At 39.2% G+C, this 27,452-nt stretch overlaps 2 protein-coding genes and 1 long non-coding RNA gene across 4 annotated transcripts in view; all 3 read right to left on the reverse strand.

Annotated features, from left to right (window-relative positions):
• LOC122078947 (pre-mRNA-splicing factor SPF27 homolog) overlaps positions 1-3,319 on the reverse strand; it is a 6,612-nt gene extending 3,293 nt beyond the window's left edge. For both annotated transcript variants that reach the window (XM_042645153.1, XM_042645154.1), the window contains exons 1-3: positions 2,916-3,319; positions 945-1,120; positions 160-243 (exon numbers count right to left, since the gene is read on the reverse strand). In XM_042645153.1, the coding sequence (XP_042501087.1) occupies positions 160-243; positions 945-1,120; positions 2,916-3,155 (500 nt within the window). In that variant the 5' untranslated portion in view covers positions 3,156-3,319. The remainder of the gene's footprint in view (positions 1-159; positions 244-944; positions 1,121-2,915) is intronic.
• A 2,184-nt stretch (positions 3,320-5,503) lies between these two features.
• LOC122080364 lies at positions 5,504-6,717 on the reverse strand. Its single transcript, XR_006140686.1, has 2 exons — positions 6,543-6,717; positions 5,504-5,710 (listed from the first exon to the last, which is right to left on the reverse strand). It is a non-coding gene; the product is annotated as an uncharacterized LOC122080364 (long non-coding RNA).
• Positions 6,718-12,323: 5,606 nt separating this feature from the next.
• Positions 12,324-27,452, reverse strand: part of LOC122080056 (peroxisome biogenesis protein 3-2-like) — a 17,864-nt gene continuing 2,735 nt past the window's right edge. The window contains exons 5-7 of the mRNA XM_042646924.1: positions 13,782-13,909; positions 13,453-13,677; positions 12,324-13,363 (exon numbers count right to left, since the gene is read on the reverse strand). Of these exons, the coding sequence (XP_042502858.1) occupies positions 13,078-13,363; positions 13,453-13,677; positions 13,782-13,909 (639 nt within the window). The 3' untranslated portion in view covers positions 12,324-13,077. The remainder of the gene's footprint in view (positions 13,364-13,452; positions 13,678-13,781; positions 13,910-27,452) is intronic.

Consider the following 27,452-nt stretch of genomic DNA (forward strand, 5'->3'; position numbering starts at 1 on the left):
TTAGAAGAACAAAAGTAAAATGGACTCTGAACAAAAAGATGAAGCACTAATATTTATTTAAGGAGGGTGAGGCCCCTGCACAACATCTAGTCTAAAGGGAACTAGAGTTCCTTTATGATTCCATGAAGTGAAAGATGCACATAAAAATTCAGAGTAAACCTGGACAAGAACTTCTCCAGCCGTTGATTGTAAAGTTTCCAAACATCAGCACCATGCTTTGCCATCAAATCCAGATTCTCTAGTCTGCAAAATTAACCAGTCTATACAGAAGCAAGGAGAAGTAAAAGCCTGAATTGACACTAGAAAAAACATAGTTTGGATAAAGAGGAGGAGGTAGGGGGATTGAAATAAAAATGAAGATTGCTGATTCCCATGGGCATGCAGTGTGCACTGAATCCCTTAATTTTGGGTGGACTTGTGAAGAGTAGTTTCCAAGGGTCCTTGAGGCCCAAGAATTAGGTGATGGCCTATAAAGTTGCAAATATTTTAACTCCACCTATTAGAGCACTTATTTATTTATCCACGGGGATAACAACAGCTTAAGTCTTGGGCCCTATATGTAGTTTGATCCCCACAGAAAAAATGCAAATAGGTTGAAAAAACTACAGAAAACATAAAGCAAGCAGTCTATGCTTACATATAAATGAGGTTCCTGGAGTCAAATTTACTCAAAGAGGATAAGGGATTCCAAACTAACACATTACAAACCGAGGATCCGTACATTACAAATGACTTTTCTATACAAAATTTACTCAAAGAAGGAATTCCAGTTAGTTTTCATGTCATTAGATTTATTGTCCTCGACAAACTTTCATAGAATGTCAACATTAAATTACACTACATATGTATAATATAATCTAATAATGTACGCATACCAGCAAGGGAACATAATTACCAGTTAAAAATAATCTCAGTGAGCAAGTCAACACATCATCAATAAATACCTTATTATTTGGTGTTGTAACATGCCATATGCATTTCCAAGAACAGGCTTCCAAGCCTCTGCGTCATGCCTTTTATTTACAGGAGGTGGTTCTAGTCCATATCGAGACATCTCCAATGTTGCAGGAGGCTTGCCTGATTTCACACGTTCATATTCTCTGGCAAGCATAGGGTGATTCTGAGATGCATCTTCACGGATTAGACAGAAGGTATGAATATCCTTGTTCAAGAAAACCAACATTCTATTCTCATTTAATTTTCTAATATTGAAAATGCATCATGGTTAGATCACAGACTTCACTCCCTAGCAAACAAAAAAGCCTTCAAACCAGAGCAGAATAGAACTGCAAGGAAATCAACAGTAAGGTAAAACCGTCATACTAGCTGATACAAATTTCTTTAAGAAAGCCTTCTTTCCCAACAAAACCCAAACAAAAAACTGATTGGAATTAAGTAACACCTGCATAAGCCTTTCTAAATATTTGATTTGGGAGCTGCCCCGATTCATGATGAGCTCTGAGAAAGTCGTTTGGAGTGGTATGACCATGTTCAAAAGAGGCCTAAGAATGCACCAATAAGAAGGAGTGATCTGATTCAGATTGAAAGAACTAAGAATTAAGAGAAAGCCTAAAATGACCATAGGAGAAGTAGTGAGGAAAGACATGCATAATTTAGGTCTTGTCCCAAGTACAACCTCAAATAGATTTGATTGGAGGGCAAAAAATCCATGTAGCCGTAGCCAACCCCATTTAGGTGAGATTTTTCTGATTTGTTGTGTTGTGGTCCTTTCTTTTTTACTTTTACATTCCTTGTGCTGTCTTTGACTGGATCTATGCAGCAGACCCCATTTAGTTGGGATAAGGGTGAGTTGTTGTTATTGTTGTTTTAATTTTTATGCAAGAAAATGAAAAGATATACGATAAGAGATACACAATTCAGAGTCAGGAAATAGAAGGAAAGAAAATGGTGCTACAAGAGGAATGAAGAATTCATAAATCCCAGATGCTAGTACAGGATCCATTAGGTTATTAGGTGCTAGGTAAACACACCAAATCAAGTATTCAGGGCATCAGTTTTCAAGAAGTCCATGTGGATGACTTTTATCTTTTGGGTCATATGTTTTCTTATCTTTCCAGTAGTAGGATATGGAGCGCCTGTAGAGGTAATTAAGTATGTTTAATGTTGGGAGTCAATGTTGATAATGGTGTCAATCTCAGAAATGGTAGTGAATCCCATTTTGAAGTGTCCATATAACAAACTAAAAGAGTAGAAGAAGTCTTCACACAGCCTTCTATGCATATTGTCAAATTTGCAAATAGATGCATCATTTTACTTCTATGACTAATATTGATATAATTTGGCCAACATAATTTATGGGTGATCTTCTAAGCCTAAGAAGCACTAAATTGACCATTTATTTTTTTACAAACTTAGCTATTTGTTGGATATGAGCCCACAAATTGCAAATAATGTGAGTAAAGAACCTTCATTTCTATGGGTTTACCATGCTATCAACCATCTAAACCATTGGTTTCCATCTCACTCTCAAAACACAGAGTAATGGGGTCAGCCTATTCCTTTTTCTCTTCCCTCACATAATAAGCTAAGTCATCTCTCTTCACTCGCATAATAAGATTATAGCTTTCTTCTCCCACTAACTAACCTCCTACTCTCCCTGCCCCTCCTCCAAAAGAAAAATCACTTAAACAAGCCATTTGGTTTGCACCAAGACCTCAACAGTGCTGAATTATGTTGATAATGAGTTTATAGCTAATCAAAAAAAAAATTTAATCAGTTTCTTCAATCAAGTATTTACATTCAGGTGTGCATCAATAGCAAACCAAAACCCAGAATCCATAAATGGAAAACCCTAGTTAGAAATTCACTTCAAGCATCCCTCCAAGAAAGTACAATAAAAATAAATAAATAAATAAAAAAAGGAGAAAATTTTGCTATAATGTAAAACCCTGTACCTCGAAATTCAACTTGGGGACCGGAGGAAGTTCCTTGAGGAAATCAGAGGGCTTCTTAATGCTCCGCCGCAACTGCTCCACCACTAATCTGTCAACTTCTTGTTTAACAACTGGTTTTCCGTAATCGTCGTCGATATATGCCAATGCATCTACCATCTCTTCCCACCTAGCAACTGACCAGCTCGGCCGCCACACACCAGGCGGCGCTTCCAGCATTAGTATGTCTCCATTCATCGCCATTTCTTTGCACCCACCACTCGTAGACCAAGCGTCTCCCCTCCCCTGGTAGACCCCTTTGGTTGTATAGACTACACTACCGTTTTCACGGAGTGCCCGTTGGTTAGGAAAGGCTTCGAAGCTGAGAGCTTGGAAGTAGGAACCGAGGAACTAGAAGTGAGTCAATTCTGAACCGGAACCGATAAACCGAACCTAAAACAGCTGTTTAAAAGGGAACCGAGCTCAATTCGATTTTGATTATAAAGTCTAATAACCAGTTGAGTAATTAGTATAAGGGAAAAAGAACTGTAAAAGACATCATGACCCTTGTGTGCTCAGACACATGGGAATGATTGCCCTACCCTACATGAAAGACAGAAAATTTTATTGCCCTACCCTACAAGAAAGACAGAAAATTTTATTGTTGTTGATGCTTTTATATGTGTTTCCATTGGTCCATATGTTGGTCTGAAAACTATGTTGCTTTTTTTGGAACCTTATCCCTTACTATAAAATGGGAAAAGAAGTTTGAAAAGAAGTGTGGCCTTTGTGCCCAACAAACAAGGGTTCAAAATGATCTCACTGTCCTTCATGAAAGGTGAAAATCTCACTCCTGTTAGTGCTTTGATGTGAACGCTCCAATTGACCCCCCCCATTTTGGTGCAACGGCCACATTGCCTTTGAGAGAACCCTCTCATATATAAAACATAATTAAGGGAGATCACTGCCAAGCTGTGTGGCCCTTGCAATACATAAAGGCCAATGAGAGTGTGGAGGCATCCAACAAGGGTGGAATTTTTCATTTCACATATGTAGAGAGGTCATTTTGCCTTCCGGTGTCAGTGCAACCTTCTTTTTCTCATTTACCAAAAATAGAAGTAAAAAACAGCCTTCTATTTCTTAAAATACAAATTAAAAATGAGCTCTTCTCAGTTGCAAACCTATTAGGAAATGATTAAACCAAACCAATTACTAATCGATTTTAGTTCAAAAAATTGAAGCTGATAAATATTGGTCCGGTTCGATTTACATTCATTACATCTTGAACCTAACCAATAAACCAAAACTGAATCAATTTACACCCTTAGGCCCTATAGTAGACTTTCTTTATTTTTCAATCCGATCCAGATCGGTCGGAATTGGGATCGACCTGATCCCGATTCTTGAAACAATGAATGTTTGAAGCGTCTCGTTTTTTGGTCCTAGGCCATACCGCCATACTTTGGCAGCAACTCTTCACTTAGAATTTGAATGTGGATCTAGCCCATTAAGCAGGCCCATTGACCTATCTGGCTCCCTACTCCACAGTATAGGCCCTTTTATTTAAACCCCATGTGTTGCTCATAGGCCCACATATTATCAGACCATGCTTACACTTTTCACTACCTTTTGAGCTTGGGATATGCTTAGCTTTGGAGGACATTGATTTGTTCACTTTTGGACGGGTTCCCACACGTCACATGACTTTTCCCCACCCCCACAATCACATGAATTGGGTTATATAATCATTCAACTTTCATCAAAAGCAATGAAGAGTAATAAACACCCCATGTGAGTTGAGTTGCCCGAAAGAGATAAGAGGAGTCGAACTCAAAACCTCTTAAACTCAACATTTGACATTTTATGTAATAGTAGTAGTAGTATATGCATCTTTGTAAACATAAAAAATGAGATTCCAGCATGACCCATACCATTGTGTTTTTCTTTTCCTCTTTTTTTTTCCTTTTTCTTCCAGCCTGACCCTAACTGAATTAATTGATCAATCACCACCCCTACTTAAAGTAGGGAACAGGAAGGAAGTAGGGAAACACTTAATAGTTGCGATCACCTATGTCCTAACAGCAACACCGAGTGTCCCTTTAGAAGGACTTGCCCTCAACTTGCTCACTGTACAGAATTAGTTCACAGACCGGAATTCATCAAGGCTGCATTTAAAGAAGTGATCTATCATGACCTTCCCTCATTGTTTTAGAATTGTTGCTCTTAGGCACGAAATGCTACTTGATTGATAGATTCGGCCAATAGCCTAACTGCTTCGATTTAAATCGTTGAGGATCGGATACCTATTGATTGGAACAAGAGGCTCTCATATCCCATACAGCTTTCTCAACTAGTCTCCCAAGTCATTGACACTGTAGACATATTCTAGTGTTATTGAGTTTCTGAAGCTACAGTGCAAAGAAGGCACTAGACTTAGTCAATCAATTGACGAAGCAACAAAGGGTCCATGAAGGATTTTAACCAAAACTGGCCAAATCTAACACATGGTAGGAACCTGCACTTAATATCCTTGAATCAGTAGCAGAACAGTTTCTAGCAATAAGTTAATAAACTTCTTCCTTCTCTCTCTCTCTCTGACACACAAATCAAAGTTGACTGGAGCAAGAACTCATTTATAATGAAAAACAATTGATTTATTATAGACTGATCTCTTCATAAGGCAAACAAAACTGTCTACAAAACCAAAATAAAATGCAAAATTTACAATTTTTTTTGTTCTATGGTGATATATATCATGATCTGCACCTGGGTTCATCATGCCATCCTGTGAGCTATGAAGCCTCTCTTCATGTATATACCTATCAAGAATAAAGAAAATGAAATTGATCAGAACTTCAGATCTTTCTTAGAGGATCAAGAAGAAGAGGAATAAGGAGAAATAGTACTGCAAGAAAATAGATAGATCAATCAAGAGGTATATAAGAATATAAAAGGGAGCTCCCTTCAGTCCAAGACGAAACAGCCAAAACTGAACTCTGCTCCTGCATCGTTCCATCAGAAACACATCACTTTTTTCTAAAGTTGTTTGACGGGTTCCTGAACCAACGAGTCAGCAGCAGAGATCAGCTCTTAAACCATCTTGGACTGGACTGAAGAGAGCTCCCTCTCTTCTTCAAAACCTAATCACCCACTCAACCCCCACTCACCAACCAACACTTATGTACAAACTCAACAAGCTTAAGCTTAGTTGTCACTTGTCACCAACTCAACCTAACCAATAAACACCTTCCTCTACAGTTCTAAAAACCAAATCCATGTTCAAAGTTTCTGAAACCAGGGGTGGTACAACCTCATCAGAAACCACCCTCACCGGGCCAAAACATAATACCAAATGGGCAAAAATAAAATAAAATATTAAAGTACCCTAAACCCATATAAACAGCTAAAGAACCCAACAGCTCATACTACTACAGAAGCAAACTCAAGTACTAAAACCCTAAAATGAAATGTTTCACCCATGAGAGAGAGAGAGAGAGAGAGAGAGGGATGGCTAGAAATGGTTGGTACGATGAAGGGGTGAAGTAAAGGTGAGGGTGGGAAGGCTTTATATAGATGTGAAGAAGATGTAGTTCAGAAGCTAAATGACGTTTCAACACAAATTTTGATAACTATGGTTTTGGCTTATCAGACCAAATATATATTGCAGTCGAGGCTCCAGACGTCAAGAACTCCTGATCTCTTTCAGTCTTCGCAGAAAACACAGTTCAGATGAGTAGTACAAGTATCAAGACTCAAGAGAACCCTTCATTTGCTTTAATACAACACCCTTTTGCCTACGGTTGGGTAAAGCCAGACCCGAACCCGATCCAATAATCCTAGTGAGAAGTAGAAATTTTGTTAAACTAACCATAAGCTTTTCATTAACAAAAAAAAAAAAAAAAAAAAAATTACAAAGCACCAAGAGCATCCCAAAATTATGGAGGGAAGCAGCCAATCAAACAAAATCATAGACAACCCCTTTTTAATGGGTAGATCCAGAGAATAGGGTATTGGTGCATGTTATATGAGAAATTACCGTTTCTTCGACCTTGATGATGCCTTGATCTTGAGGATAGGTTTTTTGCTGGTTATATGTCATTAGCTTTTTTCCTTATAGGCTCTTTTTGGCTTGTGAGATTTGTTATTCTTAGGAATTTGATTCCCTTTTGCTTGTCCCTTTCCTTCATTCAAAGTACGGGTTTTCTATGTCTATGTGGGAATCTCCCAATGACAGCAAGGGAAATGGTATAATCTATATAGTATTCACATGATCAATGTAAGAAAGACAAACCAAAAATGTTATGGAAAACTTTGTCCCCTCAATTAATTATAATTCCTCTTTTGCATGAATGAAAATAATCAATGCGAATAACAACTACAACGAAGGCAACCCGATCAATCGTTTTGCCACTCTGACTAAACAAAATGGGTGAGTGTTCATACGTCGTCTATCATTTGGGTTGCAAACTTGCAATTTGCAAGATACGCCTTGTAATCATGGATGTAGTTTTTAGGAACATTGATTATTTTATCGCTAACTACTATCTTTTTATGCCAAATCTACTACATAATATGTCCTTCTACCAAAAAAATCTACATAATATGTAACTTAATAATATAAAATATAAAAAAGGAGAAAAATTCAAGACATATACCCACTTATAATAAGTATTAAACAAATATCTTTTCCATCGGATCTCATATTTTAATGTATTCTAATATACTTAACATCACCATTACTTTTTACTTGTAATTCCATTACTTTTCCTTTATAATGTCAACATCAAAGGAGAGCAATATCAAGGTCCACCTATCAAATTGCTTGCAATTTTTTTTCCCCCCAATTAATAACTTCCACAACTAAACATTCTTTCATGGAATGGCATGCACCATGACATATTCTTCTGTTCATGATCCAATAACGGACAGTACTCCAAATAAGGGGACACTTTTCATGACCATTGGATTGGAGACAATAATCTGTGTTAATGAATTCCAATATTAAAAGTAAACCTCGAGATGTAGTCCTCTTTTGGTCAGCAGGGTTGTCTTGGATCTGGACCTTATTTGTCTTAGAGGTGCATAAACTCGCCATGGTTGTAACCCATGTTAAGTTGGTAATGTATTATGGTTGGAAAGATTCAAATTCTCAAATGTAAGAGGTTGATTAAAGGTAGATATGGTTGATTTTGAGCTATGGCCAATGACACAAATGGGTTGTTCACTTTTGCTAATTATCCCTCTACCTGTGGGCCAAACTTTGGCATGGTCCATGAGCTCCAAGGAATTAAAAAGTAAAAACCTAGAAATTGAGAGGTCCCAATTCACCTAAGTTGCCAAAAAAAAAAAAAAAAAAAAAAAAAAGAAAAGAAAAGAAAAGAAAAGAAAAGAAAAGGAAAAGGAAAAAAGCGGAAGGGACCGTGATATTAGATACCATGATTGGACTAACATCAAATATTTGCCACATGATATTTCTAATGGTGAGCCCAAACTTTGTAGACAGGTTGACCTCAAAATATCCTTTAACTTTATATTGAATTTCATTTTATTTTGAGTTCACAAAATGGTAGAACAAAACATTGAAAAATTCAAGACTAAGAAGAGAGATGTATGGAAAAACATAGAGGGGCATACCATAATATGGTAGGGTAAATGATGGATTTCAACAGTAAACTACCATTACATGGAAGGGTAAATGACATATCCAGACAACGACTTGTCACCTAATGGTCAGAATTAGCAGCATCATCTGAGAAGTTGGTTTTTTTTTTTTGGGTAAAAACATCATCTGAGAAGTAGTGGCATTGGCAATGTGTAAAATTTCTGAAAAAATGAACCACATGAGTGATCGATCCATAGTTTTTCTCAAAGAAACATTTATATAGTTTGGTATCAATTGGCATTGATAAATAATTAATGTGTAGAAATTTGAAAAATCTTCGAAAGGTGAAAGTTATTTGTCATTGAGAAGGAAGAATCTTCTCACCATTGGTGATTTGACCTTGTGATTGAATTCTTACAAACTCTCACTCCTCCTATTGTCCAAGGTCGAAAATTACCTCTTCTTGTCTAATTTGATGTCATCAATGGCAATGGTGAAGGGATTCCGCTTTCACTATATATGAAGAAAAACTTGATGGAATCTTAGAGCATCTTCAAGGAATAAACTTGAGATCTATTATAATAATAGGGGGAAGGGTTATCTGAGACACTTCTCCCATTATCTTATTGCTGGAGTATCACTACTGTGGAGAAACAAATGTGCAGTTACTTACCTAACATCCATTATGTGCTGATAGCAGAAATGTCATCTTTCTTTTCCCCTTGAAGGTGACATTGTGTCTTAATAAAGTGAGCTTTCACTTCATTAATTTTGTTGCTTCTTTAAATCTAAGTGCTTGTATTTGCTGTTGGCTAACAATTAATAAAGCCTTCTCCAATCCAGCTAGCTAGTGCATTTAGCACTTCCCATCAAGCCTAGACAAAGTAGAAGCATAGTTAGGCAAGGTTGATAGCCAACATTCTCACTTCTGCAACAAAATCATACAGGTTAATATGCAAATTTTTCTGAAGGAAAATAATGTATACGTGCGCCAGCCACATCACTTGCATATGTCCTCTCTCTCTCTCTCTCTCTGTTAATACATGTGGGCTCGTTTGCAGACTTCGTTGGGTTCATGACTTCATTACCAAATAAAAAAAAAAAAAAAGAGTTCATGAATTCACGGTACACCTCAACAATCAAAACGCTTTGTGTGTAGTCATTTCATGTCAACTCAGTTACCATATTAAAGCATTTGCCCTTGAAAGCCTTCAAAACTGCAAATCTGATTCAATGATAGACAACCCACTTGTAGAGGAAAACAACTTTCCCATTTGACAAGGATCAAACCAGTAACTTAGAATCAAACATGTAATAGGGGCCTGAGAGGGAGTGAGGGGCTCTGTTTTGTTTTGGTGGGTTCTGTGGCCATGAATCAAACATGTGATAGGCATCAAAGCTTGAAGAGAGCATGCATACTCCATACGTGGGGAGCTCTGTTTTGTTTAGGTGAAGGTACTGAAGGTACTGTGACCATCCATTGTTCGAACACGTGATATGCATCAAAGTGTGAAGAGATTCCCAAATTCCAATGACTTATTAACTTATTCAAGTGTGCTTTGTACTTGTAGCAGCTTTAGCTTTTTTACACCTGTGAACGTCAATCCAAGTATTGTTTCTATAAATGTGGAAGCATTCAGGTTCTTGTAAGGAGCCGTAACTAACATCTAAATCTTATAAAAGCTTTGTTGGACATCTACAGGGTTTTTGATAAGAGACAAGTCGAAAGATTAAAGAGAGTTCAAGGTCCAACCATCAATGCATCATGCAGGGACAGACGAGAGAGAGAGAGAGAGAGAGAGAGAGAGAGTCCTTATGGCCCTGACCTGACTGAATTGTTTGGTCATTTCTGGAACGTCCTTTACCTTCTGAATTGGCTTTCAGGTAACTGTTGGCTAGCGATTTGGAAGTGATGACACTTGATGATAGATGGGGTATTTCAGTATTTATGTCAATACATCATCTTTCATTGACGGTAATACCTTTGTCGTGGCATGTGTCATATTCTTATTAGATGATGGACTGATCTTTTACGTCGCCTGTGAGGGTGGACCATGGTTTGACGAATCGGATCGGTATCGTTGTTCAACGATCTCGGTTTTTCGTCGATATTATTGGATGATTGGTTAAAAAAAAGGTAAAATAGTAAAAAAAAAATTATGATCCTGACTGATCTTGATCAAGATTTCGAGTTGGTATCGGTTAATTTAAACAATGGATTTTTTGATAGAGTTCTTTTTTTAATAGAATCATTTTCCTCATATACGACAGTATTTGGTTGTAAGAGAAATTTAACTATTTTTTATATTTAGTTGCAAGAAAAATTTAAACAATTACTTGAAAATGAAATTTTTTTGACAGACGACCTAGTTTCCCTGAATCCTCTTAAATTAATAAATTATAGCAAAATAGCTAAAAACTTGGATTTTTAGAGAGATTGAATGTTGAAACTACAAGGGAGGGGGGGGGGGGGGAGGGGGAGGAGACGGGGAGTACATTACAAATAGGGTCATATGTACAAAAGACCATAGGCCTCTATTTGGTTGCAAAGGAAAATTGATAGAAGGGAAGTGAAGGAAAATTTTTGCATCTTTTGTAAAAAGAGAAAAAAAGAAAAAATTACATGATTACCCACTTTTGATTTTCCTTTACAAAATTACCCACAAAAATTTTTGGTTAACAAAAATACAAAAATTAGGTTTGAGCTTACAAAACTACCCACCCAAAGTTTCAGTTAACAGAAATACTCAAAATCAGGTTTGGGCCTACATATAATCATGTATTTTTTTTATTACTGAAACTTTGAGTGGATAGTTTTGTAAACCCAAACTCAATTTTGGGTATTTTTGTTAACTAAAACTTTAAGTGGGTAATTTTGTAAAGGAAACCTAATTTTGGGTATTTTTGTTAACTGAAACTTTTGGTGGGTAATTTTGTATTGAGAAACCCAAAAGTGGGTAATCATGTAATTTTTTCAATTTTCTTTCACCAATGATCGGATGATAGAACAGTCCATATGTGAGTAATCAAATACAACATGCATTTTTTGTTGGGCCAGACACACTCTGCTCCTATTTTTGAGAAATTTTTGAGTCATGTTTCTGTCCATTGTGACCAATCTAAACCATTTGTTTGATAAAAGACCCTCTTGCTTGCTGTAAGTCAACACTGATTGTCTAACTCAACCATATGACCCACTTTGTATTGAAATTTTTTATATATAATATGACCCATTTTATTTTTTGTGATGGGTAGGGCTCAACCACATGTTGCGCATATGCGTATGTGCTTGTGTGTGTGTGTGTGTGTGTGTGTGAGAGAGAGAGAGAGAGAGAGAGAGAGAGAGAGAGAGCAGGCTTGATGTGTAGGAGAGTCCCTTCAACTGATATAGCCTCAGGATATTTGGCACCTGTTCATAAGCATATCAAACAATTGAGAATGAATGTGTGCATCCGTGTCTCAGGATCTTTGCTGCTGATTCGTTTGTTCATGAGCATATCAAGCTATTGAGAATGGAAGTGTTTCTGATGGTGTTGAAAGGGTATCGGGAAAGCTTTTGAGCGGGTGGGGGAAGGCATTATCAACTTTCTCCCATCCTTTTTCCGTCCACTTCAAGTCCTTACAGTCTAGATGACCAAAGATATTGGAGGGATGTCATGGCATCTAGACGACCAAAGGCATTATAAGGGTACCGGACTCAAGGTGACACCAAGAAGGCAACCAAGGCACCTAGGTCTTCGATCTCTGCTGTTGATTTGATTGGTTGAGCCCAACATGCAATTTGCTTATCTCTACCCTTTTGGTAAAAAGAAAAGAAAAGGAAAGGAAAAAAAAAAAAAACATTCAATTTGATTAAGGTAACCATCAAGAACAAAAGTTCACCCCACAGAAAAAAGAAAGGAAAAAAAAAAAAACCAAATGCACATTTCCCTTTTCACTGCTTCTCTTCTTCAATAAGATGTATTTATCTATTACTGGCTTACTGGTTCATGAACAAATGAAATGGTAAGGGAATCATATATGTATTTGATCTGATGATGCAGCAATTGAGTTTTGCAGTGATATACCCTCATGCCTTGGAACTGAAGAATCATCTGTTCTGGATAGATGCCCTTAATGCTCCTTCCAATCTTCGACAGAGTTTGCTAATTGACTCCACAATCACATGGTAGATGAGGATCACTTCCAGAAATCAACTAGTAACACCATGCTGTGCTGCCGTCTTATTACTCCTTCTCGTGTGTGTAGTCGCCATGAATCGGTCCCAGAAACTTCCAATCTATCTTATGACCCATCAAATACTGACATTGTTCAAACAATGACAATCCTATCAATCTGAGAAATTCAATGTGATCATTCAATAGGATAGCGTTTTCTCTGTGTGTGTGTGCGCGTGTGGCCAGCAGGACTGATGTTTTCTGTGTTTTAAAGGAACTTGTATTTAACAGCCTGATTGATCAACAAACTCTAAGGAAGCTACAATTTGCACAAAGCAACATCCATCATTCTATTTATTTTCTTTCCAAATTGTAGGAACCTTGAAATTCCACATGTTTGGGTTCATTCCCCAGAAAAAGTTGATGTCTAATTGAAACTTCTATCGGCTTCTTGGCTCATCTCTGGGGGTGGCATATTTGCATAAAGAAGAGTATAGAAAAGTTCAACTTCCGGCAACCTTCGGATGATCTGGATAAACTTATTACCACCAGGTTCCTCAAGCAAAAAAGGACCCATCTGTGCAACTCTTGGCAACAGCTTGGCCAGGGGAGTTCCTATTGAAGGATTGCCCCCTGATTGTAACGCAAAGTCATCCATCAGTGCATCCACCACAGTTCTCAATGATATATTGACAACATTTCTAAAATCATCACTGCAAGAAAACAAGTAAGAAAAAGTATTAAAAAACAAAAGCACATCAAAAGACACCAAAAAAAAAAAAGAAGGAATAAACCAGTATACCTCAAAAGGACACTGCGTGTCTCCACCATGAGTTGATCGAGCTTGGTAACATCAGGAAGGAGCGCACTGGACGATGTTGCCATTTGATATTTGTATGCTATAGCATTTTCCGGCATCAAGTACATCACCCAGTGATTAGGACCCCCCAGACTCATGAAAGTATCGAGTATAAGCACAATGGTTTCATGAAGTAGGGAAGTATTGAACAGATCCCTCAGCTGTTTTCTGCATGTGGAGATGACTGGAATATGTAAAACAGTGAATAGTCTACAAGAATGGACTGAAGGACCAACTGGATCAACCTGACCAACCAACAAACAGGAACTCACCCCTTGAGAACTTCCGATACAGCCATCTGCATGTCTGAAATCAACGTGATCATGCCATAGCTGGAAAGGTAATCAGCAGTTGCTAAAAACTCTTGTTGACTCTGCCTGTCAAATGGGTCCGATTGTTCCTGCATACACACACTATGCTTTAAACTATATATATATGATCTAATTAATACTAACCTCATGGCTGAAGCTAATGCTGGCCATTGCATAAAAAATTTAGACATCTGTTCATGATTCAATACACAAACCCTTTGGTACCAAGAAGAAAATAACAAGCATGTATATTGGGAAGCTTGTAACAATGGTCCATTGGCACAAAAATATTAGATAGATATAAACTAGTGAATGGGATGATGCAGCCATGACAATAATTGAAACAACATCCTGCAAAAGAAACCAGTATCTGCAACCCAAAAGAGGAAGAGGAAGAGAGAGCCACAAGCTTTGAAGAGAAAAACCAAGCTCACTTATGAACAAACCGTGAGCACTCTGATGCTTATACAACATACTACGAAGGCAATTATGAGTATACCTAATAAGCAATGCATCAACCAATATAACAAACTCTCTCCCCAAAATGCCCCTGTGGTACACACCCACAATACCAATGCACTTAACACTCCCCCTCAAGCTGGAGCATATAAATCATTCCTACCAAACTTGGAATAGCCTTTCAAAAAGCAAGACTAAACATAGGCTTGGTAAACATATCACCCAATTGATCTGTAGAAGAAATAAAAGGAGTATCAATCGACTAGCTCATTACTGCATTCCTCGCAAAGTGATAGTCAACTTCAATATGTTTAGTCCTTTCATGAAACACCAAGTCACTGCAATGTCGATAGCAGTTTGATTATCGATGAACATCTTTGTAAGTTTAGTAACCAGAAACCCTAACTCTTAGATTAATGATTTTAACCACATCAACTTGGTTATGAGCCGTAGCCCTATCCTCAGCCTCAGCATTGGACCTAGCCACAGTCATTTGCTTCTTGCTTCTCCATCACCGTCAGCACCAGCCCAGTCTGCTTCAGAATATCCAACCAAATCAATATGCTGATGAGGTCTCAATAAATTAGCCCCTTTCCTAGAGCTCCTTAAGATATCTTAAAATTCAACATGCTACCTCCCCGATGAGCTTTCTTAGGTGACTCCATAAATTGATTGATAACTCCAACAACAAAAGATATGTTAGGTCTAATAACAGTAAGGTAAATATGTTTCCATACTAATCTTCAGTACCGGTGCTTGCCATCAAATCCCTTGTCATCATTTCTCCCCAAATACTGGCATGGATATATGGGAGTATCAATTGGTTTAGAAGCAAGCATATCAGTCTCAGAAAAAAGGTCCAACACAGTCTCTGTGATAGAATAATCCCTTTTTACTTCGAAAAACTTCAATACCAAGAAAAAACCTGAGGGCACCCAAGTCTTTCATCTAAAATGTTCGTGTACATAGTTTTCACCTTTGTAATCCTAGATGCATCATCATATGATAATATCATCTCCATATATGATAATATCATCTACGTACACAATTAACACAATCACCCTAGAGCCCCAACGACGAGCAAACACAGAATGATCAAAATAACACTTTAAGAATCCTCACCAAGTAACTATTGAACTGAACTTATCAAACCAGGCTCCAAGTGTATGTTCTCAACCATAAATTTCCTTGTGTAACTTAAGCACTTTTATATCCAACTGACATAAAGGCAAGAACATTCACAGCTAAGGAGATGAGTACACAAGCCGAATTAAGATAAGCAACAACAGAGAAGGTCTCAAAGTAATCCACACCATAGATACGAGTATATTTGATGTAGGATCACTTCCATAGGCCGGCACAAACTTGTTGGGAAGCCCAAATGGAGATGAGCATGGCCCATTGGTTTTTGGGCCTAATAGGATATTTTAGTTTATTTATATATTTAGATTTTTATTATTTGGATTTATCTTGTAATCTTCTGTTTTAGTTTTAATAGGCTAAGTAGTGGTAGAGTTTGATTTATAATTTTGTTTCAGTCTTGGAGTCCAGTTAGGAGTCTTTCTTTCCCTCTTTAAATACAAGGTCGTAACCGACAAAGTTAGATTTGGAATGAATTGAATGCGAAAGATGGGTTCACCCAATGGATACTCCTCAAGTACTCTGCTCACTCCTTCCTCTGGTTCTTTCTTATTTCTATATTTCTTCTTTTATTATCATTGTTGCTATTCTTTCTTTTCCCCATGCTGTAATGGTACTTGGACACTTTTAAAAAGAAAAAAAATTCATGAAAACTTACCGCTTACCAGCCAGTGCATTTTGAAATTCAGGACACCAGTTTGCTCCATAAAGTTTTGTCAAACATGAGCTTCAGATCTGGAACCAGCCCTCGTTTTTCTCCTCTAAATACTTGCTGTTTGGGTGTTTGTTGGTTGATTGATAGAGTCCTTGGCGTGAAAACCCCTCCCCTGAATTTTCATGCTGAACCGTTGTTGGTGCGTGAGTTTTTCCAATTGGATTCCATAGAATCTTACTCTGCTGGATTAGTATTCACGATTCAAGGTAGGGGATGATGAATTTCTGTTAATCACACCGAAGGACAGAATTGCTTAATCTACATAAAACCCTTCTTTCTCGAGTTTAATTTTTCTTTAAGCTTACTTTTACTAGAATTCCAGACTTGTCCTCAAAATTTAATTACTGTTATGTCCTTGATTTTTTCATTCCCCAAAAGGATCTTAAAATTTTCACAATATTTACAAAATTATGCTGCCTCTTTATATTTGAATTCTTATTGATTCGGTGGGCTCAGAACTGATCCAAGACAGGTTTCGAAACCCCAGATTGCATCAATATCCCTTCGCAACCAAACATGCTTTGAACCGTTCAACGGAGCCATATGGATTGTATGTAATTGTGTACATCCAACGACACCGCAAAAGGTCCTAACCTAGAGGTAAATTAACCAAAGTCCATGACTGACAAGAAATCAAGGTATCCATTTCCATTTCCATAGTCAACTTCCACCTAGGATGAGATAAAGCCTCCTGATGAGTTTTGGGAATGGAGAGATTAGATAAATAAAGATATGTAAGGGTGATTGGAGGGGAGCTAGAGAGACAAAATTTCTATAGGATACGCAGTTATGGGTTTCTGAGTACAACAACGGGTACCTTTGGAAGAGCAGCTGGTAAGTCATCAAGAGCGAGGAGGAAGAAACCCATGTGCAGAAACCCTAGTTAAATGAACAGCAACAGCAGAAACAAGGTAAGTCATCAAGATCAAGGAGGAAGCAACTGGCAAGTCATCAGATTAGGGTTTCATCAACTCCTTATCTGAATGAACAGCAAGAGCATAAACAATCACAACCCTAGTTTTTTTTTTTTTTTTGCCATAAATTAGGTCTTCAAAGTAGTAAATTGCAACAATAGGTAGTAAATCGCAACAATAGGTAGCTACACACCACAGGAGAAAACCCCTAGATAAGAGTCTCTTGGAATAATGAAAAGGAAAGTAGCAAGCACAGGTTAAATGTGCTCTAATACCATGAAACAATAACCAGTAATGGAAAACACTACCTGCAACGCAAGAGAACAAGCAGAAATAAGAAAGAGAGAGGGAGAGGTCCAAATCTGGATTAGCTAGTTGAATTTTCTTCTTTTAAATAGCTTGTATTAGGAGGAAATTCCATAATACAAAATTTGAAATTGAGTTTGGCTTGATTATGTGCTTACATGGCTTGGTAGCTTGGTTGTTGTTTCTTCCCCCACCCCCACCCCTTCTTTTAGTGTACTCTCTTCTTATTTTTTTTCTGGAATTCTTCCACAACCCTTGTTCCTGCAACCATAGCAGTCCAGCAAGAGAGGTCGATCCCTCTTGATTCTTCATCTCTCCATCTCAGATTCTAGGAACTGAATCAATGCCCATAGGCGACTCAACCCCCCAAGCCCCAGATCCAAAGCTTTCATCGTTATTGAGAACCAACTTGCAAAGCAAACTATAACTCCTTTGCCTGCCTGGAGCAATTTCAGAAATCTATTGTTCAATTACTACTTGATTGCTGAAGTTTCCTTGGCTTGGATTCAATAGAGTTGGGGGTAACTAACCGTCGCTTGAAGTTTCGAAGTCACTACTGTTAAATCGAAGGAGTTCTCCAACCTGAATCAAAATCATATCTGGCTGATTTCTGTTGATATTCGAGGTTGAAGAAAAGTTCTTTTCCTTCCCACATTCCATTACTTTAATCCTATTACCATACCCATTGTACTCCTTTTCCTCATCCCTTATTCCTATTAAGCCATTTTATTTTCCTTCCAAGAAACCATCCCCCATCATACGTATTATCCCACTTGCTAATTTGTTTTCTTTATAGTTTGCCACTATAATTATGAAATTGCTATCAACTTTGGATTAATTGAGTTCTATTGTTTGAGTGGCCCATAACAAACCTGAATTGGTTTTGTCCCCCAGTTCCGCATCAGGAAGTCTTGGTGATTGTTTTCCCCCACTCAAGAGTTCCAATTAATAATTTTGAAAGTTAGGAGTTTCTATTAATTACTAGCTTTAAATCGCATCGAGCCATGTTAAAAAAAAAAAAAAGGGTAACACATGATGGGACAGATTAATTCCATATCATTGTGTGAGAAAAGAGGCAACCACCATCTTGTAATGTGGCAAAAAGACGGCTTGACGAAAACAGTCCTGAAAACCAAATCTCCATAATCACTCTATCCCCTCCCTACATGCCACTAGTATAGGAGTGGTTTGGCTTGGTTCACCTGGTTCAAACTAAACTATGCTGCTCGGCCCTGGTTCTTACAGAAACCAGAACCGTGGGCTAGATTAGGACACCTAGTCACAGCCTGCATCTAGGAGAAGGTTCCCTTCTCTGTTGGGTTCTCTTTCCTTTATTACTACAGTGTTTGAGCCAAGGAACGACTCTCCAATACAGCCTGCGATTGAGAGTAGTTTCCTGTTCAGTTAATTCTTTTATTTCTCTTATTGTTAAGTTCTTTGTTTAGTTTTGTACCCTCCAACGGTAGCCAATAATTGATGAGAGTGAGTGAGAGAATCCGTCTTTAATTTTATTTTCATAAATACATTGTGATGGCTACCCCACCCCCCCCCAAAAAAAAAAAAAAGATTCATTAATGAAATTGATTTAGTTTATTTTAAAATTAAGGTTGTTGCCACTCTCTTCTCCCTTGCCCCTCTTCTTTCTCTTCTCTTTTCTCCAAGTACTATTCACAGTTGTCAAGGCGTCGCCTAGGCGTCCAGGCAGTTTGTCTGGGGCCTAGGCGACAACCGCCTTGTTGCACTGCATGTCGCCTTGTGTTTCAGCACTTATTTATGCCAAATATCATTCAAGTAAATATTATTCATTTACTTAAGATATTATTCATAAATAAGCAAATACCCCCTATTTGAATCCAATAAAAATAGTTTATAAATCAAATTCCAAAAAGATAAAAAGTCAACCCCCTAGTCCAAGAAAAAAAACTGGATTTTGGTTATGGGGACGATTTTCAATTTTTAAATGCTAGGGTTTTTCTCAATTATGAAAATTTTATAAATTTTATCATGTTAAAACATTGCTAAAAACCAAAAGTCTGGTAAAATAATATTTTGTTTTGATATTCATAAAATTATTTTCATTCAGGCGATTTTAACAGTATTCGCGCATTTAAAAATAAGTTTGACTGAAGCATAACTTTGTCATTGCAACTCAGATTTAAGTAATCCTAGATTTGTTAGAAAGTTGGTTTTATGTTATAACTAATACAAAAAGTCTCATGTAAAAATAAAATCATTTGACCAGTCAAACTTATTATAAAATAAAAGCATTTCTCTAAATTTTGATTTTTTATAACTTAATATGACTTAATGTTAATTTTTTATGATTTGATGTGGCTAAATGTTGATTTTTAATGACTTGATGTGGCTTAATCTTGATTTTTTATGATTCAAAGTATATATAACTTACTAAATAATGTTATAAAATAAGAAAAATAAAAAATAACACTTGTTCGCCTTAAGGCGGTCGCCTTCTCGCCTAAGCACTTAGACAACCTTCCACCGCCTTGGTTCGCCTTGACGCCGTGCCAACTATGGTACTATTCATGGTTATTGATCATGGGTACTGTTGTTCATAGTCCCATAACAGCCCCTTATCCCTTCTTTCTTTTTTCCCTCTCTTATGCCCATCACTTGCAGATCTATTAACTGATTTGCATCAAACACCTCCCAGTTCAGCCAATAACCCATCATAGGATAACTAATGCAGAAAAGATATAGATGGATCTGCTGTTATAGAGAAAAAGAGCACCAAAATAGCCCTATTTCAGAGCCTGTGGCAGTGGCAAAGAAAGGGGAAAAAAATAGGCCATCAGTGGGAGGAGAAAAGGAGGATAAAACATAAAAAATACATATAATAGAAGTCTAACTAGCCTAAGCTTCCTACTTGACTCAAACAGCTAAATATAAAAGAAATAACAACTTAAATTAAATCTGATCACCTCCTCCCAGCCATAAGCTAAAACAGGTGACTCCTAATTGACTCAGAGACCTACTTAATAAAAGAAATAAAGACCAACTTAAAAGTAAAAGAACTCCCTACCGCAAATTTAAAAGGGAAGACCCCTAAACTGGATAAATAACTAAGATAGACTTGAAGACAACTAATAAATAAATAATAAAAAAACACATCCAGTGGTGGTGATCATGCTCTTGCATTATTACTCCAACTCCCAGTCATTTTGAGGTTTCACAGCTCCATTCATACCAATCCATCAGTCAAGCCTTCTCATCAAGGGATTTAAAAGGCTCCTCCCCCCTCAAATTTTTGTTTTGCTCCATAATACTGGTCCATGCCACACCCATAATGATGGGGACTTCAAGACGTACAGCTGAAGGAAGAAGAAGACCCAACCTTCTTTGTGGTTAGAGGATTAGAAGGAGGAAGAAGAAGAAAGAAGAAACAAAAGGAAGGCTCGATCCAGCCTTCCTAGCGCTGGATCGAGTCCTCTCCTTCCTTTCTTTGCCAAGATTGCGTGGCCCCTACCAAATCTGATATGTTAGTAGTTTTATTTCCTAGGATTTTGTTTATTTGAGGTTTTAAGTCAATTAGGAAACTAAGTAAATATCCTATTGATTTCTTTTTAGAAAGTTTCTTTGTTTATGAAATAGCATTCCTAGAATATTCTTTTCTTTTTTAGTAATTAGTCTCTTATTTATGTAAGGCCATTGGCCACGGTTCCAAATTAATGAATGAATGAAGATTATTGAAGGAAAAACAGCCCCCCCAATCCCCCCCTACGAATTCTCTCTTGCTGCCCTCTCCCTCTTCTCATCTCTCACTCTCGGTCTCCCTCTGTTTCTCGCCTCCTCTCTCTCTCACGGCTCTCTCTCTCATTCTCCTTCTCCCTTTCTCATCCTTCATCCCTCTCTTTTCTGTTTTCTGTCTTTCCTGTTGCAGCTGCCCTATTGCAGAAATTGTTCACCATCATTAGAGATTATCTCCATCGAGAAAACCCCCAATTGGGTTGCTGCTGGAACTTCTCCAACAATCAGGACTGTTGTTCTTCATCAAGTAGGTTGGAATGCAACTCTTTATTTTGGAGGACTTCGACTTCTCCTTTTCTCCTCAGACCAGGACAGCAACAAGGTAAATAATTAAACTAAACCCCTCCCACCTCCATTTATCCCTGTTATATGTTGCAGCCCATTAACATTGAAACCAGCCTTTGCCCTTTTGTTTATGCCTATTTTTACCCATTGTTTTAAGACGTTTCGTCACTGTAATATCTCCAAAACCCTTGCTGATTTTCTATTTTAGTTGGCTGCTAGAGGACATTGATTGTTTGCATATCTTATTTGGTGTCTGGATTGATTTGTGCTGAACCTAACATTCGTATGACATTTGTTCCCTTCCCTATGTCCCCACTTGAAGCTTAAGTAAGAGTTTGTGTTTTTCCGCCTAGATTATTATTGCTTTTTGCTACTTTATTTATTAGTCTCATTCTATTTTGCATGTTTAATCTTGTTTGCTGAATTTCTTTGTCCTATTTACCCAAGTCCCTTGAGTTAACCCTACCTAGTTAGTTAATTTTGTAGGAAACCTAGTCACCTAGGAACTCCCTACATCATCTTGGTATCAGAGCATGGTTTTGTCTAGGTTAAGGGTAATTAGGTACTGCTGTCCCTTGTTTACATGTCTTACCTTTTGAGGTCTAGTCTCCGTCACCATCTGTTCGTGGTCGAGTCTGAGCTAAGAGAGCAATACCATAGATTAGACGACACCCTTTTCTTTCTTAAGTTGGCGGGACGGACCAAATAGCATTGGATGCTATTCTCTCCAAAAGCATATACTTGAGAGGGAGATTTCTGACCTCAAGATTGAGAGGGCTAACTACCTGTCTCGATTGGAGACTCTAAGTAGACCTTGAGTCTTTGGTGGCAACCGTACCATTGACTGCCCATCTCCTTATGTCCACTCGTAGTGGTAAAGTATACCAGGATATGTCTGACCCTCCTAGCACCTCCACCCAATCTGAGCAACTGGCTGAATTCATGAAAACCGTCCAAGCCATACAGGAAACACAAGCTACCCATCTCCAAGCCCTTACCGATAAGTTGGCTGCCCTCGAGACAAGTGCCCAAAACCCTGATAGACGGCAAGGCCGTAACACAACTGTCACTGAACCTAGGGGCAGGGGCCCTAACCTTGAGGAAGTAAACGAAAATAACCAGACTGATGGTTATGACCAGATAGGAGATAACTTCCAAGGCCTAAGGCGTGGTAGGGATCAGGATAGGGGTCGAGGACCACCGCCAAGATGCCAAACCCAATATGGAGATGATGAGGGTTATGAGCATCATGATAGGGGCTTTGATGTCAGACGGATGATTAAGGTAGATGCCCCTGCCTACGATGGTCAGATTGATGCTAGGATCCTTTTGGATTGGATCAAGCAGATGGATAGGTACTTCGATTTCTACAATATGCCAGAGGAAGTCCGCTACCGATTTGCTAAGTTCAAGCTTATTGGAGCTGCCCAGGACTTCTGGACAGACCTAGAGTACCAGGAGGACCACCTAGGACTTGAGCCAATCACCACCTGGGTAGAAATGCAAGAGCAGCTCACGAGGGAATTTGTGCCCATCACTTATAGGCTCCAGTTGTTGAAGCAAGGGAAGTTGACTGTGACTGAATACATGAGCAAATTCAATAAATTGAAAATTAGAAGCCGTATTCGGGAGGATGTTGAGCAGACACTATCCAGATTCCTTACTGGGCTCAACTCCGAAATTCAGTCTCGTATGGAACCCCACCTGGTGTGAGACGTTCCACAGGCCTTCAGGATAGCCCTTGAGGTGGAATCCTCCATGAGAACTTACTCTCAGAGGAAGAGCTTCCAAGCTGCGGAGTCCCAATTTAGAAAACCACTCCAAAGCTCAACTGGATTCCCAAAACCCCCTGCTGCACCACAATGTCAATTTGACAACAAGGGTAAAGGAATTTTGGGAGAAGCACCCAAGAGTAGTGGGCAACAATAGTGCTTCAAGTGTCGTGGGTTTGGTCACTTCTCCAGAGAGTGTCCCAATAGGAATCTTTATGTGGGAGAGCAGACCCCTGAAGAAAGTGACCAAGAGGGTTTTCAGGACCATGAGTATGAGGACCATAGACTAGATGAGACCATATCTGATGAGGACACCGAGAAGGCTGGTGACCTCAAGCTCGGCATTGTGTGTTGCATGGTCTCACAACCTAAGAGTAGCGATGATTGGCGACGAACTAATATTTTCATCACTTACACATGTCATCAGGGCAAGAACTGCTGCGTCGCCATAGACAGTGGGAGTTGCATGAATGTGGTCGCCAAGAGCGCTGCTGCTCGAATGGGCCTCAAACCTGAACCCCACCCCAAGCCTTACAAGGTTGCCTGGGTTGATCAGTCCACCATTCCCGTTAATTTGAGGTGTTTAGTTCCCCTACACTTTGCAGGATATGAAGATCGAGTGTGGTGTGATGTCTTAGAGATAGATGTTGCCCACATCATTCTAGGTAGACCCTGGTTGTATGACCGGGATGTCACCAATTACGGAAAGTCTAACACCTATGTCTTTGAGTTCAAAGGGAAGAAGATCAGACTGACCCCCAGTGCCCCTAGGGAAGTTAGGGTTCTAGAATACAAGGGAAGTACATCCAAAACACCCCCACCAAAACACTCAACATTTTAAATCAACAACAATTTGAAGGAGAGTGTCACGAGTTAGGGGTGATTTATGCTCTAGGTGCCGTACAGAGTAATGCCGATAGGTCACTCTTATTCACTGAGGCTCCTAGAGAAGTGCAACCCTTGTTGAGGAAATTCGAGAGGTTATTCCCTGAGGAACTACCTGATGAGTTACCGCCTATGCGTGACATCCAGCACGCTATTGACTTAGTTCCAAGATCCTCTCTCCCGAACTTATCCCATTACTGAATGAATCCCAAAGAACATGCCGAACTCAAATGGCAAGTGGATGAATTGTTGCAGAAGGGATTCATTAGGGAAAGCCTTAGCCCGTGTGTTGTACCTGCCTTGCTCACGCCAAAGAAAGATGGCACCTGGCGTATGTGTGTTGATAATAGGGCCATCAATAAAATTGCCATCAAGTATAGGTTCCCTATCCCTAGGCTTGATGACATGTTGGATATGATGGCCAACTCTTCGATCTTTTCGAAGATTGATCTCAAGAGCGGGTACCACCAGATTAGGGTTAGGCCTGGAGATGAGTGGAAGACAGCCTTCAAGACGAAGGATGGCCTCTTTGAGTGGTTAGTCATGCCTTTTGGCTTGTCAAATGCACCTAGCACCTTCATGAGGATAATGAATCAAGTGCTTCAACCATTCATTGGCAAGTTCCTTATGTTTACTTTGATGACATCCTCATCTATAGTAAGACCCCGTCTTCCCACTTAGATCAATTACAGAAGGTTTTTCATGTGCTCTTACAAGAGAAACTCTATGTCAACCTCAAGAAGTGCACCTTCATGAGTGATCAAGTCATCTTCCTGGGATTTGTTGTGTCAGCTCAGGGAGTATCTGTTGACCCTGAGAAAGTGAGAGCGATTGTAGAGTGCCCTGAGCCAACTAACATTCATGAGGTACGAAGCTTTCATGGCTTAGCCACTTTCTACAGAAGATTCATCTACCAGTTTAGTTCCATTATGTCCCCTATCACCGATTGCATGAAAAAGGAGTTTTAATGGACTAAGAGTGCTACGAAGGCCTTTAATGAGATTAAAAAGCTTATGACTAAAGCTCCAGTCCTGCACCTCCCAGATTTCTCTAAGGTCTTCGAAGTGAATTGTGATGCATCTGGTATTGGGATAGGTGGCGTCCTAGGACAAGAGGGCTACCTTATTGCCTATTTTAGTGAGAAGCTTAATGAAGCTAGGCAACGATATTCCACATACGACAAGGAATTCTATGCGGTTGTCCAATCACTGCGCTATTGGCGACATTACCTTTTACCACAAGAATTCGTGCTATTCTTTGATCACCAAGCTCTGGGATACCTGAGTGCCCAAAAGAAACTTAACCAGAGGCATGCCAAGTGGGTTGAGTTTCTCCAAGAGTACACTTTTGTACTCAAGCACAGACCTGGTGTCGAGAATATTGCTGCAAATGCACTGAGCCGGGTGAACATGTTCCTCATTCGCACCAATGCTAGGAGTCGGGCTAGTGTGCTACTCCAGGCAATGAGTATAGAGGTTGTAGGGTTCGAGCGAGTCAAGGACCAATACCCCACCTATCCTGATTTTAGTGAGCCGTTCACTTCCTTGAATGAAGGCAACCCAATCAACCGCTAGGACTACCTACTTAGGGAGGGCTTTCTTTTTAAAGGAAGCAAGTTGTGCATTCCCAGGACTTCACTCCGAGATTTCTTGATCTGGGAATTGCATGCTGGGGGAGTCGCTGGCCACTTCGGTCGCGATAAGACCATCACCCTCGTTGAGGACCGATTCTTTTGGCCAGGATTGAAGACGGATGTTGCTAGAGTTGTGAGTCAGTGTAGGACATGCAAAACCACTAAACAACAAAAGCAAATCACGGGTTTGCACACTCCCCTACCCGTTCCCCATTCCCCTTGGCAGGACCTTAGCATGGACTTCGTGCTTGGTCTACCAAGACTTCGAGAGGCCATGATTCTGTTTATGTGGTTGTGGACCGCTTCTCGAAGATGGTCCATTTCATCCCATGCTCTAAGACCTCCGATGCATCCATAGTAGCCAAACATTTCTTTAATGAGGTTGTCAAGTACCATAGGTTACCCCTCACTATAGTGTCCGATAGGAATGTTAAGTTCACTAGTCATTTTTGGAGGACCCTATGGCGGATGATGGGCACGAAGCTCCGTTTCTCCTCTGCTTTTCACCCTCAAACCGATGGCCAGACCCAGGTTGTCAATAGGAGCTTAGGGAATTTATTGCGTTGCCTCATAGGAGAACACCTTACTAGTTGGGATCGAGTCCTTAGCTAGACTGAGTTTGCATATAATAGTTCTAAGAACCGTACCACTGGTCTGTCCCCCTTTGAGATCTGTTCAGGATACCAACACCAGGCACCCATAGACCTTATCCCAGTCGTGTCTAGTTCCAGGACCTCCCAGTCAGCCGAATCTTTTGCTCCGCATATACATGATTTGCATGCACGTATAAGAAGACAGATAGCATTAAGCAATGAGCAATACAAATCGAAGGCAGATGTGCACAGAAGGCTACAAGAGTTTCAAGAGGGCGATATGGTGATGGTAAGAATCAAGCCGCAACGTTTTGTTAGGGAAAAAACGAGCAAGCTACATACTTGTACCACAGGTCCGTTCAAGGTACTCAAGAGGATAGGTACCAATGCGTATGTTCTTGATCTGCCAGCTAGCATAGAGATCAGTAATATTTTCAATGTTGAAGACTTAGTCCCATACCATGGTACATTTACCTTTACCCCTTTCTATCCTGATGACCTTGAAGACTTCCCCTTCAACATTGATGAGATTTCTGAGCCAAGCCAACCACTTCCCCCCACCTCATTACCACCTGTGCCTAAGGTCACGAGAAGAACTGAAGAAGTTGAGGAAATCCTTGATGAGAGGATTGTGTCCACACACACTGGAGGTTCTAGAAAGTTCTTGGTCAAGTGACGTGGACGTCCGGAAATTAACAACACCTGGATCACAATGCAAGAAGTCTAATAACTCAACCCAGACCTACTTGAGTATTACATGAGCTTTAATTCACCGGAGGTGAATTCTTCCAAGCTGGGGAAAGTTGATGGGGGCATCAAGACGTACAGCCGAAGGAAGAAGAAGACCCAACCTTCTTTGTGGTTGGAGGATTAGGAGGAAAAAGAAGAAAGAAGAAAAAAGAAAAGAAAAGGAAGGCTCGATCCAGCCTTCCCAGTGCTGGATCAAGTCCTCTCCTTCCTTTCTTTGCCAAGATTGTGTGGCCCCCACCAAATCTGATATGTTAGTAGTTTTATTTCCTAGGATTTTGTTTATTTGAGTCTTTAAGTCAATTAGGAAACTAAGTAAATATCCTATTGATTTCTTTTTAGAAAGTTTCTTTGTTTATGAAATATCATTCCTAGAATAATCTTTTCTTTTTAGTAATTAGTCTCTTATTTATGTAAG

Source organism: Macadamia integrifolia, chromosome 5 (genome assembly GCF_013358625.1).
Source record: "Macadamia integrifolia cultivar HAES 741 chromosome 5, SCU_Mint_v3, whole genome shotgun sequence".
NCBI lineage: Eukaryota > Viridiplantae > Streptophyta > Magnoliopsida > Proteales > Proteaceae > Macadamia > Macadamia integrifolia.